Here is a 20,808-nt window from a genome sequence, read left to right as displayed (position 1 = left end):
TCATGACTTAATTTGCGACTGGAAGAGCAGGAGAGACGCCACCCGATCCCAGGACGACGCACACAGCTGAATGCAGATCTATTAAACCGTGTAACTTATAACTCGGAGAAACATTCAAAAGCAGCGTGCTCAAACGACTGTAACCTTGTTTTTGTTCGCCTGACTGGAAGACTGCTCTTCACTCGTGATAAAGTTTTGCTGATTTTGTTATGCTCTGAAGCTTGCTGCTACGAGGCGGAGGTTGGGCATCTTTGCTTTCATTGCTAGTCCGCGTTAGCCTGCTAGGTTAGCTAGCGTTGCAGTAGGCTAAAAGCAGTCGTGACATTTCATTTTGGCCTAAGATGAACACTTGTCAACATTTCTCCTGGTCGTGCTGAGGAGGTAAATGTCTGGTTTTAATTTTAATTTTGCTTATTATGAATGTCATGGTGTATTTTTCCCCATCACTCAACAGAGGCTTTCGCTAAGTAACGGTGGATGAGGCTGAAGTTGGCTTCCTATTTGCCAGCTTCTTGTTCTAATTTTCTCGTTCCACCTTAAACGGTGCAGCCAGAATGTAACTGCTGCACAATTTAAGGTGGAACGGGAAACTTCGAACTAAAAGCTGGCGAATAAGAGTGACTTCAGCTTCGTTGACGGGAGGTAGTTAATTAAATGGCCTCGGCTGTGTTCAGGCGTCGAGGGGGTTTTACTGCAATACTGGCAATGTATCGGTGAAATAAACGCAATTTGGCCAGTTAGCTATAAAAGTTGCATGTTACGGTGTTAATTTGCAGCAACAGTGAAGCTAATACAAGCCTAGCTTACTACATTTTCTTAGGTGTACATAAACTGTCAGTGGCATTAGTTGTTGAGTTCATTTACCCGAGACGAATGTTTGTTTTCCTTCACCTTTGTCAGAACACTGTACAGGATGTGTCATATGCAGTACTTTGTCTCGTGTGCATTTATTCTGAAAATCAGCGTTTAGTTTTCTAAAGGAGCTAAATAGCTGCTTCTATTGAGCTCATGGCTGCTTCCACGGCATAGCCGTGCCAGACGAATGAAGCAGCAGTTTTTGTTTTTGTGTGTCTAACTTAATGTTTATTTGCCTTTTATAGATTTTTACACGGATGGATTGCTCTAATTGCTATCGTATAATAGTATATCTCTCAGATATTGCGTTTGCATTTGCTGAAGAACACACCTACTCAAATGAGTGCTTATCAATATATGCCCAATCAATAAAACATAAATAAAACAAGTCACATACCCATACCCACAAGCCTGTAAATGTAAAAGCTCATAATATAAATGTAACATGGGGATGCACTGATTTGGCAGTTGTAGACTAATGCTGATAGCCAAATTTCTGACTGCCCTTTTGTTTATTTAAATTCCAGTCAAAATGACCATTAGGTAAAAGTTATTCATTTTTCAGTGACGGAAAAACGGGAGAAACATATTTAAGACACAGTCACACAAATACTTTCAACACTCAGTATAATATCAAATCTATCAGTATTTACAGTCAGGTCCATAAGTATTTGGACAGTGACACAATGTTTTGCCTCTATACACCACCAATGGATTTGAAATGAAGTGTGAATGAAGTGTAGAGTTTCAACTTTAATTCAAAGAATTTAACAAAAGAATTTATGAACTACAGCCATTTTTTACGTAGTCCCTCCACCATCACAAAGGTGGTTCAACCAGGCGAGGCTCTGCCATTGCACTTCGGTTGCGCTGACCCTTGCGAATTCCCCAAATGCGGGAATCTCGACTGCATAATTGCCGGTTCGATCCCTTTGGCCGACAGTACGTGACTGAAGTGCCCTTGAGTAAGGCACCTAACCCCCAACTGCTCCCCGGGCGCCGTGGATAGGGCTGCCTACTGCTCTGGGCAAGTCTGCTCACTGCCCCCTAGTGTGTGTGTTCACTAGTGTGCATGTATGTGGGTGTTTCACTGCATGGATGGGTTAAATGCGGAGGTCTAATTCCTCTATGTGCAAACACAGTTGGCTAGTGGTTCTGAATTCTAATTCTAATTAGCCTGAAAAAAAAAAAACTAAATGAACTTATCAGGGAGATGGCAGAAAGATGTAAAGTGGCCAGATCAACAATTTGGTACATTCTTAAAAAGAAGGAATGCATTGGCAAACTCAGCAACACCAAAAGACCTGGAACACCACAGAAGACAACTAAAGTGGATGTTCACAGAATTCTTTCCGTGGTGAAGAAAAACCCCTTCACAACATCTAACCAAGTTGAGGACATTCTAGAGGAGGTTGGCGTATCACTTCCTATTTTACCTATTATATCAAAAACATGACTGCAAAACAGCAGAGGGCGCCCGTGAGCGAGTCCTTAATGAATGTGGGTGAATGAAGCTAAACGGCTAAAAACGAAAAGTTAAAATAGTTCAATCACTCGCCAAGAACTTTCCTTTAATTTTAGGAAGTAGAAGGATGTATTTCACTATAAAAACAAAGAAAACTGACCTGGATGCTTCCTTTTTTTCTACAGCAAACGTGTTTTGGGCAGTACCACGCTAGCATTACTGTTATTGAGTGCTGATTGGTTGGCGAGCGGAGCGGCTTATTGGCTGTTCGCGTTCACTGACGTCATGAAGCGCCGTTATAAACTTCTGTAACTAGAGTTCAGAAACTCTTAAAAATATAACACTGGTGTTAAAACGTTTTATGCTGTTTAGTGTTCAGAAAACGATTGCATTCTTTTATATTAAAAATGTTTAAGCATGTATAAACTATGATTTTGCTCAGATGCTTCATCTTAACTCCTTTCATTTTGGACTCGCTTGGGAGTGCCCTCTAGCGTTTGAGAAACCTGGAAGGCGATACAGAGTGGTAATTCTCCTCTCTACAAGTTCTCTGCCCTGATGCTATAACATTACTGCTAACACATGCATTGATTAGCTGCTTCTGTTGCAGATTCACAGCGAATTGCGTGCTGATAGCGCTCCCTGCTTTCCACATTAAAAACATTTCAGCTGCGTTTTCAGAATTCAGCTGATCACTAAACTGTACAGTAATTTAAATTTTACTCAGTAAATCACACGCAGCAGACACAGTGGGGAGTTGATTCTACCAGAGCTTTTAAAGGCCCCATTGTTAATGTTTTAAGAGTAAATGAAAAAAACATTGTGTACATTTTACTTAACATTATGTATTACCTTTTTCAGAGAACACTGATCATAGATGAGGATTAGAGGAGCTTTCTCTCTAGGTTAGAGTTATCTTAGCTATTCTATGCTTACCTTGTCATTTTAGCTTGTTTTTTTTTTGTTTTTTTTTTTCTGCAGTGAGTCACTTTGAGGAGAGCTGAAGTTCCAAAGCATTTCGGCATTCATTTTTGATTACATTCACGTAAAGTGAGTTAAGGGAATGCATACTGTAAAGCTAGCATTGCAGGGTATAGCATAATAATACTGGCAGTTTCTTAGCAAACGTTTTCTCTCTCTCTTTCGCAGCTAACTAGTGGTGCACTACTAGTGGTAGCCCACACACTTCTTAAACATGAACCCCAGTTTCCCAGCGTATTTTGCAAGCTGTTTAACGGTCAACTAGTCATTCCCTCTCAGTTTTTTACCAATACCCCAATGATCTTTTACACATCGGGTTACTTGTCCATCATCGATGATGTTCGATTATATCACTCTGTTACCCAGGCCTAACGGGAAGAGAGGAGTATGGAGAAGGAAAGGAAGGGCTCGTGATCTGAAGCATACCACATCATATGTCAGACATGGTGGAGGCAGTGTTATGGGATGATTGTGTATGGCTGCCAGTGGAACCTGGTCACTGGTGTTTATTGATGATGTGACTGCTGATAGAAGTAGCAGGATGAATTCTGAAATGTACAGCTATACTGTTCAGATTCAGTAAAGTGCTGCAAAACTGATAAGATGATGCTTCACAGTACCGATGGAAGATGACCCAAAACATACCAAAAATGCAACCCAAGAGCTTCTTAAGGTAAAGAAATGGAGTGTTCTGAAATGGCTGTGTCAGTCACCTGACCTCAACTCAACTGAGCATGCTTTTCACTTACTGAAGACAAAATGAAAGGCAGATAGACCCCTAAACAAGCAGCAACTGAAGGTGGCTGCAGTAAGGTGCTGAAAAAGCATCTGATGAGAGGAAACTCATTTTGTGATGTCCATGGGTTCCAGACTTAAGGCAGTCACTTACTGCAAAGGATTTAAGAGATAACACTTTAATCCCAAAGGGAAATTAGAGTGTTCCAGCAACATAGAATACACATAATTAAGATAAAAACAGTAGAATAGAGTAAGGAACTGCATAGCATGAAATACTATACAATAATATACAATATAACTATATATATTATAAATAATAAATACACAAAAAACTTAATTATGAAATGTGAAAATGGAGGGACTATGTAAAAATGGCTGTAATTCCTGATTTGTTAATGCAATATTTTTGTTAAAGCACTTGAATTAAAGCTGAAAGTATACACTTCAATCACATTTTGACTGCTTCTTTTCAAATCCATTGCAGTCATGTACAGAGGTAAAATTGCAAAAATTGGCAAATTGGTAATTCATCTACTTTTGTGCAACAACTGCCACTTTAACCCTTTCATTCAAATCATAATTTCACTGACATTATGTTCCCCTTCCAAGAGACACTAGCGTTCATACAATTAATTACCCAAACAAACATTAGCAGCCTTACAGATTTCTCCCTGGTGTGCATCTAAATTTGCTCAATGAGATAATTCTGAGAAGATTAAATATTAAGATAATCCACTTTGTCAGTATCATGCCAAATCTCCATTTTTGTCTTTTTTTTGCATAATTTGAAAAGTCCAGTTTACCTTTTGCATTGGGTTAAAATTTTATGATTCATAGACCAACAGAAATGATCAAAAAGTTAACTTCTATTACAACTTAAGAATGTTAAAGTTACCATTTCAGAAATACAAGGTTTTGTCCTGACAGTGACAACTTACATTAGGAAGGGGAAAGCTAAAGGAAACTAAGTAAAAAAGCAGGCATTTCCACACTGGAGTTAAAAAATTATTAAAAGATTGAGGGACTCATAACAACCTGCAAGACCTGGTTGACCAGCAAAACTGTTACCATCAAATAAACACCACTTCATCTTTGAATGATAGGGAAAAAAATCACAGGTTTTCTGTCCATCCTTCCACTGTGAGAAGACAACTAAGTGCTATAGGTCTGAGAGGATGTGTAGCTGCAAAGAAGCTGTTACTAAGAAAACACAATAGAAAAAAAGAAATCTGAGATGTGGAATAGGGTTTTATTGAATGATGAGTCTAAGACACTGTTTACACCTGGTCACTTTCTGCGTCTTGAGTGTCAAAATTGTATCTGGATAAGGCAAAGCCAGATAAAAATGCAAGTGTAAACGCACCCAGGACACATTTAAAACAGATAAAAATCCAATCGCGCAAACCACTTCAGGAGGCTGTCTGAGAGGCATTTGAGCCACATGTTATAGTAGTGTAAACTCATCTGTCTTTCCAAGACACGTTCGACAACTGAAACTCCTCCCTATGCAGTACGTTACTGAACACATAATCATGTCAGTGAGTAAGATAATCGTGGAGAATGCACTAGTTGGGAACTGGACAAAATGAAATGCTTAATAGCAATATGGACAGACACTACTGTGCAGTACATACTGCAGATGAAGAGGCTAAACAGATAATGTCAGAGTTTCTGATAGCTGTTTTTAATGCGACACTACTAGCGTATTTCATCTTTGTGTGAAAATAGGGTGATATATAGTACATCATTATTTTTTTCCCCCATATCGCCCACCCCTAATATGAGGTCTGCTGTCATTTGATACCTGGCCCCAGACTGTTCTCCGTGCATTATGTATGATTGTGCCAAATGAAGCAGTGTAATTATTTCTTATGGATGAACAATCTCGCATTGCTCTTCTTTTAGCTCTGCGACTTATTTTTCTTTTAGGCTGAGTCAGTCGAGGAACAAAAGATGACGGATAGCGGAGATGTTTGTCCTCATCTGGACTCCATAGGTGAAGTGACCAAGGACGAACTTCTACAGAAATCAAAGGTAAGACTCTAATCCATGACAGTGGAACTTATTAAAGCACTTATTCAATCAGGTGGTTTTTAAATGCCTTATCCCTCACTCAGAAAGTATTGGGCATTTAGTGAAGTGAACATAATACAATAACATGTAGTATATCATTGATGCATGTTTAAATGTTCTTTCTTGCTTTTTGTACCAGGGCACTTGTCAGTCATGTGGAGTGGGTGGTCCCAACCTCTGGGCCTGTCTACAGGTGAGGAGGGAAGTGGAGTTTTTGATTTGATTTGCTAGAAGAAAATATCTGGCTTGTATTTGGCACATGCTTCTCTTTGCAGAATGGGAGTGCTAATGGGAAAGCCACAGTAGTCTATATCCAAGATATGCCCATACAGTCATACACAAAAGTTTGGGTGTCCCAGCCAAATTCTTCTGCACAATTTAATGCACAACTACTATTTATTTGCGCCACAGTTTATTTTTTGCTTTACGTTATCTTTTATGTTAAACCCAGCAAATGACAAAAAATGCAAAAAATGAAATGTGAGGGTTTTTTTGTTGTGTGTGTTTTACAAAGCTTGTTAATTGTCCAGGGGTGTCGAAACTTTTGCGTATGGCTGTGTATACTTTGTACTTTCTACAGAATATACAGAATATTACATACAACATAGCATTTGAGTTTGAATAGAGTTTGAAACTTAACATCTGCCATAATAACAATAATAATAATAATAATAATAATAATAATAATTTTGTTTATGTAATGCCTTTCATAGACCCAAAGTTATTTCATGAAGTAAAAAAAAAAAAGAGTGAAAGTATATACATGAAAAAGTTCCTATAAAAACATGCAAAAACAGATAGATAAAAGACATGGAAGGCACAATTGGAACATAGAAGGAAGAAAATTATTTTTGTTAATTTTTTTTCCTTCTAAATATTCCCTTTCTTCAGTGCGATTGTCCCTATGTGGGCTGCGGAGAGTCCTACTCAGACCACAGCACTACACACGCACAGGTAACTCTGAACTTGCGCTACAGGCCAAAAATGTGGAATATATTTTGTTAATTGACAGTTAAGTCAGTTTGCCAACAGCAAGCACAGCATGTTACTGACATCCAGTTTAGCTTGTTTTTCCATTCTAGTTTTTTGGTAATGATGCATTCTAATGGGGCCTTCAGACTGCACCTTTTAAAACGCAAGGCGCGCCACATCTCACACTAAAAAGAAGCAGGATACTTTGGATTAACAATTTGGTAAACACAAGACAGCGATTTCAGAGAACGCAAAAGACAAAGACGAGCAAAAACATTTAGAAATTGCCTGATGCAATAAACTCTTCTCATATTCGGATTGTGATCATCTTTGTGCTGAGTGTTGTACATTGTCAGTTTATGAAAACGGCCAAACTAACCATTTTGCCCCGTTGGTAACTAAAGAGAAGGCATCCTCGATATTGACTAGTTGTCTGTGAATGTCATATGGGTCTGTTTTGTTGTTTGTGGACGCTCGTTTTTCTAGTTAAACCAGCTATGTGAGAGTGTTTAGTAAAAATTGAACATCGTGACTGTGAGCACGATACTCTTTCAACGTGCTCACAATCATCGATTCAGTATGCTCGGGGAACGAGTCTGAAAAACAACCAAAATTACAAAATGTTCTTCTGCACATTTTGTGCAATTATACATTTCCACCAGTGAGGTCCCCAAATCCACAAATTGTACATGGTGTAGCTTGAAATGCATGGTTTGAAAATGCGAGGTGCGTCGCACAGGTTAGAAGATTACTCTTGAAACACGGTGCATGTAAACAACTATGAAAAGCGCACTTGAAATAGTTTCAGCAGCCGTCATCTGAACACCCCCTTATTTTAGCATATCTGCATTAGAGGAATCAGGTAGATCTGATTTGTGCTGCAAGAGCAGCAGGAGAATCACAAGGAGTAAAACAAATGACGAACCAGTCAATGCCTTTTGTTCTATGTCCCCATATTTTTTGTTTTCATCTTTAGAAAGTTGGTGTTTCTCTAAACTAGTGGCCTGAAGTCTACATGCATTTGTCCATCTCCATACATACAGTCATTGGTCTGTCAGATCTGTTTTGTATGCTATTTATTTATTCATTCATTGATTTAACTGTTTGCCTGTCATTCTCTCCAGGCGAAGAAGCACAATCTGACAGTGAATCTGACCACATTCAGGGTGTGGTGCTACGTGTGTGAGAAAGAGGTGTTTCTAGAGCAGAGGCCTGTAGTGCCAGTGTCTGGAACTCATCGCTACAAACCTCTCGATCAGGTACAACCTCATTATCCATCATACCAGGATTGGTAAACACTTTTTTTTAAATACAAATATTTAGATGTCGACAAAGTTATTGTTATTTTAGCTCTCTACTACAGCATGTTGGAGTTGAAAATTAAATAGGAACTATGAGCTCAAAGTACAGTATTTCAGCTTTAAGGGTATTTACATCCAAATTGGGTGAATAGTGTACGAATTACAACCATTTTCATAGATAAGCACCCCCCCACCCCCCACCCTCTTTAGGCACTCAAAAGTAGATGGTCGGCTGTGTTATTCCCTCCTTATTTCATTTATAAGTAGATAAAAGGTCTAGATTTAATTTCAGTTGTGGCATTTGCATTTGAAATCTATTGCTGTTAACTCTCACTTTGAAGTCCATGGAGCTTCCAGTGAATAAGCCATCATTAGGTTGAACAATTTAATAAATACAGGCTGACAAAGATAGCAAAAACATTAGGTGTGGCAAAAACAACTATATAGTACATTCTTAAAAGGAAAGAACGCACTGGCGAGCTCAGAAACTCCAAAAGGCGTGGAAGACTATGGAAAACAACCGTTGTGAATGACTTAACAGCCTCTTCCCTGGTAGGAAAAAAAAAACTCTTTACAACAGTTGGCCAGATCAAGAACACCCTCAAGGACATAGGCGTATCTGCGTCAAAGTCAACAATCAGGACTTCACCAGAGTAAATACACAGGGTTTACCATTCCCTGATTTGGATGTAAAAACCATTCTATTAAAACTGAAAATCTTCACTTTGAGGTCATATTCATTATTTATTTTTAACTTCAATATCCTGTGGTAGAAAGCTTAAAATACCAATAACCTTGTCAATGTCCAAATATTTATGGACTTGACTGTAAACTCATATCGTATTTAGGGTTGCAGAATTAACCCTCTCAGGTCGACGATGTTGTATGTGACATCAAACAACGTACATAAAAGAATAAATATCTCCTGAACGTTGCATGCTACTGGAGTCTCTGATTGGTCAACAAGTCAGGAACACAGCGTCCGATTTGTCGACAGACTTAACCCAAGGCATCAGTGGATGGTCAACATCCATGCTAACAACAACAATAACTCTGTTCAGCACAGAGGAATGATAAATAATCACAGAAGACACTCAGTGTTGTATTTGTCAATATAGATTTATTTTTCAAAGTCTCCAAAAAGACAGTTCAAAGCTTCTGAAAGGGATACGATCACACCACGGCCCTCATTGGAACTCTACAGAGCTAATCTTCCAGGAAAAATAAAAGTAAATCTCTAGCATGCAGCATTCTTGAGATTTATTCTTTTGTGTACAACATGCTTTGATGTTGCATATGACATTGTCAATCTGAGAGGGTTCATCATAATTATATTGTCATTGTAAAATAGAAAAAGTTGGGAGGTGCTGAGTTTTTTTTTTTTTCTTACAGCCCTACAATGCACCACAAATTACCTTAATTACACTGTAAAAACTCTTTTTTTCTAGGGCCTGTACTTACTGTAAATTCAGTAAGAAACAGATGAAATTAAACTTTTAATAATTTAACATTCTTTTATAGCATTGCACACGATTATTGCAATATCCATTGACTGTATCACACATCACATTTTATGATCATATTGTGTTGCCCAAATTCTAAGAAATCTCTAAACTGATTAATTGGACTGGATATGGCTGTTAGTAGTGGTGAAATGTGACTAGTAGTGCTAGACCTTCAGTTTGGGCCATAAATGTGAAAACAAAAATGAGGGATTACGATAATGTTGATTTCTCAAAATGGCAGCAATTCACATGAACATTTTTGACAGTTGAAGCTTGTAAAAGATATTCCATGTTATCTGAAGCTTTTCACTGACCTATTAACTCACATGATGATGACCACCTGCCTAATATGCTGTTGATCCTCTGCAAACAGCCAAAATAGCCTGCAAAGGTATGGAGTCTACAAGACCTCTGAAGGTGCCCTGTTGTATCTGGCACCAAGATGTTAGCGGCAGATCCTTGAAGTTGCAAGGTGCAATCTGAGGAAGTTGGAGGCCATGACAATACTTTTATTATGTTCCTCAGACTGTTCCCGAATAATGTCTGTAGTGTGGCAAGGTGCATTATCCTGCTGAAAGAGGCCATCGGGGATTACCAAGGTCCAGTTTTTACTCTCATATGCCCACTGTCGGTTCAGACCAAGCTGGATGGCCTTCGTTGCCCTTGCACATTGATGAGCCTTGGATGCCCAACAACCTGTCACCAGTTTGTGGTTTGTCCCTCCTCAGACCACTGTCGGTAGGCACTGCTCACCACTGCTGACTGGGAGCACCCCACAGGCCTTGCTGTTTCAGAGATGCTCCAACCCAGTCGTCTGGCCATGACGATTTGGCCCTTGTGAAAGTCATTAAGGTCTTCGCGCTTGCCCATTTCTCCCTCATCTAACATGTCGACTATGAGAACTGACAGTAGGCTTACTGTCTAATACATCCCAGACCTTGACATGCACTGTTGTTATAAGATAATTACTGTTATTGCTTAGCTGACATGGGAGGACATCCTCCAAGCAGGATCATCTGAAGAGGAAACTTTTCGGCTCACTAGATGAAGATTCATCTCGGTAAGATACGCCGCGTCCCAAACCGCATAACGTTACTAGCACACTGAATAGTGTGTAAAAATATTGCATATACCATTAGAAGTGCACTCATTTATGTAGTGCGTGAAGTACAAAGTGTGTGGTTTGGGACGCGGCGAGAGTTGTGCTAGCGAGCTAGTTAGCTAATGTTAATGTTAAACATTTTCTGTTTCGAAGTGCAGGTTCTCTGGAATCGTTAATGGAGTTGGAAAAGGGAAGCAAGTAACTGTTATTCACAGCGACCCTGTTCACTTTCCAGATAACGTTTAGTTTTAAACGCTGCATCGTCGTCTTAACGTCGAGGCCACCGGTGCGGTCAGATTCGGCGAACACAGGAGAGCGTGAACGTTTGGCTCCACTCCCTAACAGTTAAAGGAGGTAGTTCTCCGTGAACACACAGGGCAGCTGGACAAAGGGTTATCGATAAAATAAAGTGTTTACACAAAATCTTTCAAATTTAACTGTTCATGGAGAAGTTTGCCACAAACATTCGCCACTTTCCCATCCACTCCTTCAGAGCGCGTCTCCTTTGCAGCGGAGGAGAGGAGAGCGAGACTCTGACAGGAGCGCAGAGAGATGCTCGCTTTACTCCGTTTCAGTAAAAGACCTGTGATTGTAGAATGTAGTTGCAGCAGAGTGTAGACAGACAGCAGAATGCACAGACTGCACTGTTAAAATTTAACATTTAAATTTAGATTGATTTTTTTTATTTACTTGATTAAAAGAAAACTGATTTAGTTTAGTTATATTTTATTGCTGCTACTTTGCACGTCCTTAGTTATACATTTTGACAGGAAAAATATATTGGAGTTTTATTTTTTTATCTTTTGTATTAGCAGGAAAGTTCATTAAAACAGTGAATTCTTGAATGGTATTCATCTTTATTGTCTTCATTGTTAGTTAGCAAATGCATAAAACAACCTGAAGGCTAATTTTAAAAGCTAATAGCTACATAAAAGTTATTTGGTAATGTAGTGATTCATAATCCGAATAATCTGTTATTCGTTTCAGTAATCGATAGATTATTTGACTATCAAATTAGTCGTTTGTTGCAGCTCTAATTGTCAGTCAGTTACGTATTTAGGATTTCCAGAAGACCTGGAATAATTTTTTTCTCACAAAATTGGTCCCAACGCTTGTAAATCAAATGTGATTTAGTTGATTCAACTGTCAGTTCCTAATTATGTTAGTGGTTAATCTGACATATTAGACCTTCAGTTCAGCTCCAGGTGGCTTAATTAATTAAAGAGCTAGCTTAGCTAATTCTACCTACATACCACAGAGAAAATTGGACAGTTTTCTATTGGGCATTTGAAGAATTTAACCTTTTGTTTCTAACTAATACATAAAAATACACACACACACGTTTTCTGAACCGCTTATCCTTCCGGGTTGCGGAGGGGTGCTGGAGCCTATCCCAGCGGTCATTGGGCAGAACGCAGGAAACACCTTGGACAGGTCGCCAGTCCATCGCAGGGCAGACAGACATACACATCCACACACACACACACACCTAGGGGCAATTTAGCATGTCCAACTGGCCTGACAGCATGTCTTTGGACTGTGGGAGGAAACCGGAGTACCTGGAAGAAACCCACGCAGACACAGGGAGAACATGCAAACTCCACACAGAAAAAGACCCTGGTTGCCCAGCCGGGAGTTGAACCCAGGCCCTTTATGCTGTGAGGCACCAGCACTACCCACCGTGCCACTGTACTGCCTAATACATAAAAATGAAATGCAGATATTACTTACAGCAACTATGATTTTTTTTTTTTTCTCACAAAACTCATAAGGTCTCCTTTGAAGGACTAGATGGCCTTGAGGGGTCCCAATTGTCTGTTGATGTTACCATCATTGTTAAGCTCAGCTTCATAAATTCAAAGCATAAATAATATGCTTTGATCTCTTTTGATGTTTATGTTTCATTCCTTAGATCAGCTGGTTAATGTGTAGCAGGTATTACATTATTGGGCTTTATCAGTAACTGTAGAGTGCAGCAGCAGGGAAAAAAAGAACACAAGCAGAAAACACAAAAAAGTGCATGGTAAATCAGTATCCTCATAGGGGGATATAAATTCCTTATATGCACAACTGCACCAGTGCTACAAACCCAGTGGCACCAGGGGGCTTTTTGAACATCATGTACTACTTTGTAAATCTTAGTACTCAACACTTGAGAAAAGCAGGTCTTTTAGAATTTGACCTACAAGGAGACACCTATCACTTTGACGATTTCCATTCCTGTCAGAAGGTTTGGCAAACCTGTTGGAGACCACCTTTTTATTTTTTTGAAATATTATAGAGGCTTGAAAACATTCTTTGTTCTGGAGCATAAAAAAGCTGTGTAAGATCCATATTAATAATTGTTAAATGAGAGCCTTTCATGTATTTGTTGTGCAAAATTGACTTTGTAAGCTAACATTTCAATGTCTTGTTTTTCTCCAGGATGCTTCTCCACGAAGTGTTTGTCACCCATTAAAGGCAGTGCCGATTGCCGTGGCAGATGAGGAAGGCTCAGAGTCTGAAGAAGATGAGCTCAAGCCTAGAGGTAAATGATCAAGCACACTAGCTATCATAAATACATTGTTGTTAACCTATACAGTGTACTGTGCAATGAAAAAAAAAAACTCAAAAGTATTTTTAGCTGAAAATCACCTCATGGACCTTGCATGAAACTCACTTGCTCGCTCACTCGCTCGCATTTAGCAGAAGATTCTCCACAAGGGTGCACCATTAGTACCATAAGTAGCTTTTGGTGCTTCGAATCGCTGACACTTTGCGTCCTTGTTAGATGTTTTATTTAATATTTCAGTTTTCAAAGTATATTGGTAACAACAAAAAAATGATAAACATAATATAGCATTGTGGTACTAGTAATAATAATTATATACTTTTATTATATGATTATAATAATTTCTTGTCAAGTTATCCAAGATTTGTTCATCACGTTTCAAATATAACAGATTCTGATATTAATTTTATTAAAACTTCATTTTGATGTTATGCTTTCTTGATTATTATTGAAAGATATGGACATGTCCAAAACTTCAAGCATATCCATGCAAATTTATTTGAAAATCATGTTGCCATTGGGTTGTTACAACACTTTCAACTGTCATTTAGTTCTGATACATTAAATGTAGATTTATATCTACCCTTCCTCATCCCCAGGAGAGCCCCTGTCATGATTTCAAATTAAATCTATGAATGGTATTAATTAATTATAGCTCTTAGTGCTGTAAATTGGTTTGTACCTTCAAACAGGCTCCAGAGACCTAAACTCCATTAAAAGTACATGGTCCTTGCTGAAATGTGGTGTCCTTGATACTTGGTCAGACTGCTCTCCAGTGGTTCCTCTTCAGTTGTAGTTTTCGGGAGCCTGTTAGACAATGTCTGAATGTCTACGTTTAGTGTGCTTAGGTTGAGTTGTGTTATATCATTTCCATATATCAAGTTATTGAAATTTTAAATTAGTTAAATTTCTTTATCTTTACATCTTTGTTTCGCTGTATTTCCCTTTCTCAGGGCTCACAGGGATGAAGAACATTGGGAATTCATGTTACATGAATGCAGCACTGCAGGCCCTCTCTAACTGGTGAGTTCAACCCTGTCAATCAGAATCACTTTATTTCACCAAGTATTTACATATACAAGGAATTTATCTTGGCCAATGCACACTTGCATGACACATAACATTCTAAACAGGTCACAGAAGTACACAAACTAACAAATTATTAAGACAGTAACAGTAAAATAGGACTGGTGTAAAGATATCTATGAATCTTCACCTTTTGTTAAATCATATCAAGTGAATGCAACAATAAAAAATCACATAACTATTGGAAGAGAGTAGATTTGAAATACATTAACCATTCAGTATCTAATAACCAAAATAATGTTCTGTGGTTTCCTATAAGCATACTGACCAATCACAGATGTTAAATTGGGTTTGTTGGATGATGTGATTTCCTTGTTCCACTTGAATTATTTTTGGATATTCATGACTGTTCAAAAAATTATCTTTTTTTGTTTTCTCAAATATATATATATATATATAATATATATATATATATATATATATATATATATATATATATATATATAGGAAAAACTTAAACTATCAGAATATGTACTTTACCCAGTATCGTTCAGCCATTATCAAGAAAGTATTTGGATCGGTTACTTCCTCCCTTTTTCTTTCTTTCTAGTCCTCCTTTGACTCAGTTTTTCCTGGACTGCAGTGGGCTGGTGCGCACAGATAAGAAACCTGCTCTCTGCAAAAGCTATCAGAAACTCATCTCTGAGCTCTGGCACAAGAAACGGTACAATAAAACACACACATACACACACACACACACACACTTCAGTAATGTGATTCGCCAAGGTTGAAAAAGGTTTGTCTATTTTTGGGGCCCTTCTAATAGTACACTCCTAATAATAAATGGGTATTGCCACATTCAGGCCGGAATGTTCTAATTCTTTCCGCATTGCTTTCTCTTTTCCCCACCATTCTCTTCCTCTCTCTACCTAGGCCCAGTTATGTGGTCCCTACTAGTCTGTTTCATGGCATCAAACTTGTGAATCCTATGTTTCGAGGCTATGCCCAGCAGGTTTGTCTTGACCAGCGATATTATTTTTACAATGCAACGATACTCACCAACTTTATACATGTGCACATAAATAGTGGATATAACTAACTGTCATGTTCACAAAAGGCACCATAATAAGGTCCCACTGATGTATTGATGTCAGTGAAGTTCCTTCCAGTAAAGCACAGATAATAAGTGTGTAACACTTATTGTAACATAAAGAAAACCACCAGAAACCACTAACTTCTGAAAACTTGTTGTATTAAGCAAAAATTAAGGGCTAAATAACAGAAACCATAACTGCAAAAAGAGGCTAAAGCTCCTGTGGTATAATATTTATATTAGCGATGGACCAATACAATTTTTTGTGGCCTGTGCAATATTGAGTTGAGGTGCTAAAAATCCTGATAACATCAGCCAATCATACTAATCATTCATATTAAGGGATATTTTAAAAATATTTTGTGGTGATTTTAAATTAGGACTATATATTATATATTAGGCCCTACTAGCTACTCTCCCTATCTGACTGTATCAGAATATCTTGTTCCTCAAATTTTCTTTCCCTTGAAGACACAAACACAATTTTTGCTGTGGTCTCTGCTCTCCAGGACACTCAGGAGTTCCTGCGCTGTCTGATGGACCAGCTCCATGAGGAGCTGAAGGAGCCTCTAGCTGACTGCAGCAGCAGCAGCGGCGATGCTGACCCTGACCATAACCTCGACAACCGTAACCTTGGCGACGGCGACCGCAGCCCCTCTGAGGATGATTTCCTGTCTTGTGACTCGGGTTCAGGGAGTGAGAGGGGGGATGGGGAAAGAGGAGGCGGGACTGGAGGAGGAGGGGAGACGGAGCTTCTTATTCAGGATGAGTGCGTGGGAGCCAGAGGGAATGGAGGGATCTCTGAGAAGGAGAGGCTTAAGGAGAGGCGGAAGGAAGACAAGGGGGAGGAGAGGACACAAGAGATAGACGAGGATGCAGATGTGGACACAGCGGTGCAGGAGGAACAGACCGAAAGAGGAGGAGAGCAAACGGGGTCAACCAGGACCGTCCAGACTCAGGGTAACACAGGTACAGAAAAACAGCTGTGCATCAGTTAGTAATACAGCACTGGTCTGCATAGGTATGAAATTGAAGCCCAAACCCGCACCCCTGAGTTTGGGGCCCAACCTGACTAGGCCCTAGTGGTACTGCTAAACATGATACCTGAACCCTGCCCGAACCCACTCACACGCACAAATGCTAACAGAGATGGATTATCGCAGACGTGGGAGTTTATCGACAGAAAATGCCATGCTTGGATAAACTTCTGTTTTACACATTTGTAATACACCTACACTAATAATCATTAGTATATTATAAGGGAATTGTCAATTGTACACTGCAGAGAACAGCTTCCACCTTCCTCTGATCAGCTGTTAGCCCTACTGCACCAAAGTTCCTCTTGCTACTGCAGGATTGCTTAACACACTTTAAGTAAGCTTTACAAACTAGGGGAAGGATCCACTGTCATAATAATAGCAGTTACACCATTTTTGTAAGCTTTTGAACAAGGACCAGTTGACTCGGTTCTATTAAATGTGAATGACTGAGGTCTTTTCTAATTGCCTGGCCCACACTATTTATAAAATCATACCTGATGTTTATACTAGGAGACCCCTCATGTCATGACAGATTTCGCAGATCTTTTGTTCCTGATTGTCCTTGAGTCATCATATACCCCACACTACAAGATTCACCCAGAGCAAAATACCACATGCTTTCAGATTAAGAACCAGAGTTCTGACCAGTGGTCTTGATGCTCAGAACCTTGCAGAATTAGTCTTGAGTTAGTCTTGAGTCTTGTGTTTTATGTGAGACAGTCTGGCTCTCCGCAATCTTCATGCTGTTGAGTCATAAATATTTAACATGTTTAACAAATACACAGTACACAGAATGGCAGCCATGACTGAACTGTGAGTAGATCAGGGGGGTTAAATTTGTATTGTATCAAAATGGATTTGTCACTTGCACATATGTCATACGCTGATGTTTAGCAACTGGTTTTGATGTGTTTAACCTGTCTGTTCATTTAAAGAAGTAAAATTCCAACAAATGACAGATATTTTTAGGCACAATTTAAAACTAAATGATTTTTTTTTGGGCTACATATGGGGAAATGTATAGAAAATAAGAATTCAAACATTGTGGACAGCAGTGAAGAATGTGTGGGAAGCAGTTCCTTTAAATAATTTAAAAAAGAACTTTAGAAATGGATATTGAGTCAGTATGTCTGTTTGGGGTTGTGTTTAAGACTAGAGGATCCTGGCTATAAACACTACATTGGTGGTCACCAACCCTTGCTTTTGCATTTACCTTCCTCTGAACTCTAGTTAGAACCACAGTCTGCTCCAGCTTATTAACTTCTTTAGACCTCCTTGATTAGCTAGATCAGATGCATTAGTGTAGGTATGAGGAGGGGCAGCGTATTAGATACGGGTTTGAACCAAACTCTTCAGAAACATAGATCTTCAGCAATTCTTTTTGACTGCCCATGTATATACACCACACCACAGAATAATATGGGAAGATAAATTTAAAGATCAGCCTGAAACCTTTTGCAGTCGACCAGAGGGCCAAATCTGCCTCAAAACTGGCCTGATATTCCTGGGCCAAGTGTAAGAGTATCTGGTGTACTTGATTAATCATAATCCTATAGAACCTGATTCTACTTCTCCCTTTTCATGACTGTTGTCTCTCAGAACCTGATAATGAGGCCTCCATGCATCTCCCCTCATCTCGGCCCTGTAGCCCCACTCACAGCGTGCAGGAACTTCACTCTAAACTGTCCAGCAGCCCACCCAGGTCCAGCCCACTCAGAGCCAGCCCTATCTACACCTTTAAAAAAGGTTTGGCCTTTACGTAAACTAGCTACAGTTTTTCCTGGTCTCATATTAGACAAGCATCAACATCATAAGATGCGCTTGTTCTAAATTATTTTGGTCAGTAATGAAAGCCTACAACTTGTCATCTGTCTACAGCTCAGATGCTCTTGGGTGCCAAGAAGAAGAAGCAGTCCCGTTTCCGCAGTGTTATTTCGGACATCTTTGACGGCTCCATTCTGAGTCTGGTCCAGTGCTTGACGTGTGACCGGGTAAGAGAGGGTGTTTGCAGCTGTCTACACTAGAGGGCAGCATCAGCACTGTGTATAAGCAATTGTGGCGATGTACCATTCAGTTGTCCAAGACCTTCCAAAGTTATTCTAAACACTACACCGTGCATCTGCAGTAATAGTAAATTGATGGTTTGGTCAGAAATTGAATTTAAACAATTTTCAAACTGCCTCAAAAGTTAGTCAGACTGTGCCAGGTTGTTTTGTAACCTCAAGTAGACTTGGTCATGTAGTTTTTAACTAGTACTATTCAGGCCGGATTAGTTTTTTATAGGGAGGTTGGGTGGTGCCAATTTACCACCATCTGTAAAGCTTATCACTAATTCGCATGGAATTTCAAATCTTAGTATAAATGACAGAGCCTTGGTATAAATGAGCACTGTCTTTTCTCCAAACGAATAGAAAACATGTCAAAACATTTAGTTTAGCCAATTTTCTGTTCACTTTAAAGGGGAATTCCACTGTTTTTTTTTGGTCTGTTTTTTTTTTCCTCAAGATGTCTGCATATATAAATTGCTAAAATGTAAACAAAGTCATTCAAAGTGGTTTGATGTGAAGCTTACCAAGTCAGAATTGCTCACAGTGTGGGTGATAGAAACCATAAGACTTTAATGCCGCTAAAAGCTGCTTCATAGAAAGTAAAATGGTCACTAACGCACTGCCCAAGGTCTGAGACATTATTTTACGATGGTTTTGGCCTAAAATATATATATATATTTAAATACATTCATAGTGAAAAGATACATGCAGAGCATTGTAAGGCAAAATAGTACCCAAAGAAAACATTTTTTTTCAAATTTTCACTATTTTACCATTATCAACATTATAGAGCTGGGCGATATGGCCAAAAATGTTATCACGATAAACAAAATTCATATTGTTCGATATCGATACATACCGCGATACATGTCAAATCATAATTTCTTTCAAGTTTGAAGGCTGATTTTTGCTCCTGGGTGGTTAATTGCTGTTTTAAACTACCCTTTATGGTCGGAACACGACAAACACTCAAACAGTGGAACATTTCACAGATCTGTCATGGGAGAGTGGGAGAAAGTTTCTGGTGAGCTGTTTTTACCAGCTGGAAAAGCATGGCTATTTTGTAATAGTCATAATTTAAGAAAGAAAATAGATTATTTTTAGCTGGTGACGAGTGCTCGGCTACCCCGCTACAAATGACATCACAGTATTCAGACACCGGCTAGCGACGACTGGATTTCTCTATACTATCGTAAGCTAGTAGTTTAAGTGCTGAACCGCAAAATATCTAACACCAGACAAACTCCTTTTAGGTACGTTTAAACTGAAAGCGGTGCTTTTGTGTCGTGTTTGATCTACAGTATCATCAATTCGCTGTGTTGTGAAGTGACGGAGCGCTGCTTCAAGTTAGCCAGCTGCTAAAAACGGCTAGCCTGGAAAGCTAGCGCTCTCCCACTCTCCAATGCCTCACAGCTTCCTCAGTTTACTTTCGTTTAAATCAGGGCTGTAATTTACATGAACCCACTTCTTTCTTTCACTTTCGTTGCTTGGGAATGCACTAATACTTAAATATGACTGTCCGAGCGCAGTAACAGCGCTGTAGTTGTGAGGATTGTGATTTAACGCTGCTAAAGCTTGTTAGGATGTTAGTATGAGTTCGCTGTAGGACAGTACAGTTACACCACTGACCTCGTCCCTCACACTCGGTCACAGGAGAACAGATCGCCGGTCACTCCACTCAAACAAGGAATGTATAACTCCGCGTTTCAGCTGTTGCTAAAGACTCCTCTTACTCGTGGCCCCCTCCCTCTCTAACCATGTAGAAAAACTCGGAAGTGCGCCCTCTCCTGGCGACAGCAGAGTAGTGTCGCTTTCCTTGCAGTAGAAAACGCCACCAAGGCTTTCGCCAGAACGTGGAAGTGTGAGAATGGTGTATTATATCGAAAATTTATCGAACATGTCATCTCGCTCTATCGAGGAAAAGTTATATCGCGATAATTATCGGTATCGTTTTATCACCCAGCCCTACAACATTATTTAAAAAAGGTCAGAAGACCTTGTGGGTTCATGAGAGATTCTGGATAGGAAATAAAATTGCTATATTTGTGTTGAAGACAT

At 39.2% G+C, this 20,808-nt stretch overlaps 1 protein-coding gene and 1 pseudogene across 2 annotated transcripts in view; both read left to right on the top strand.

Moving 5' to 3' along the window:
• The first annotated feature begins 25 nt into the window (after positions 1-25).
• usp20 (ubiquitin specific peptidase 20) overlaps positions 26-20,808 on the top strand; it is a 40,490-nt gene continuing 19,707 nt past the window's right edge. Inside the window, exons 1-12 of one of the 2 annotated variants that reach the window (XM_036562951.1) lie at positions 26-381; positions 5,969-6,073; positions 6,252-6,305; positions 7,004-7,066; positions 8,209-8,343; positions 13,417-13,519; positions 14,497-14,566; positions 15,180-15,293; positions 15,503-15,581; positions 16,172-16,631; positions 18,302-18,448; positions 18,581-18,693. In XM_036562951.1, coding sequence (XP_036418844.1) covers positions 5,993-6,073; positions 6,252-6,305; positions 7,004-7,066; positions 8,209-8,343; positions 13,417-13,519; positions 14,497-14,566; positions 15,180-15,293; positions 15,503-15,581; positions 16,172-16,631; positions 18,302-18,448; positions 18,581-18,693 — 1,419 coding nt within the window. In that variant the 5' untranslated portion in view covers positions 26-381; positions 5,969-5,992. Of the gene's footprint in view, positions 382-5,968; positions 6,074-6,251; positions 6,306-7,003; positions 7,067-8,208; positions 8,344-13,416; positions 13,520-14,496; positions 14,567-15,179; positions 15,294-15,502; positions 15,582-16,171; positions 16,632-18,286; positions 18,449-18,580; positions 18,694-20,808 lie in introns of both variants that reach the window. The other variant, XM_036562950.1, reaches the window with a different exon arrangement.
• LOC118802469 lies at positions 1,652-1,780 on the top strand (annotated as a pseudogene).

The sequence above is a fragment of the Colossoma macropomum genome, unplaced genomic scaffold (genome assembly GCF_904425465.1).
Source record: "Colossoma macropomum unplaced genomic scaffold, Colossoma_macropomum, whole genome shotgun sequence".
Taxonomy (NCBI): domain Eukaryota; kingdom Metazoa; phylum Chordata; class Actinopteri; order Characiformes; family Serrasalmidae; genus Colossoma; species Colossoma macropomum.
The sequence above is the reverse complement of the archived record's forward strand: the minus strand, read 5'-3'. Positions and strand labels throughout refer to the sequence as shown.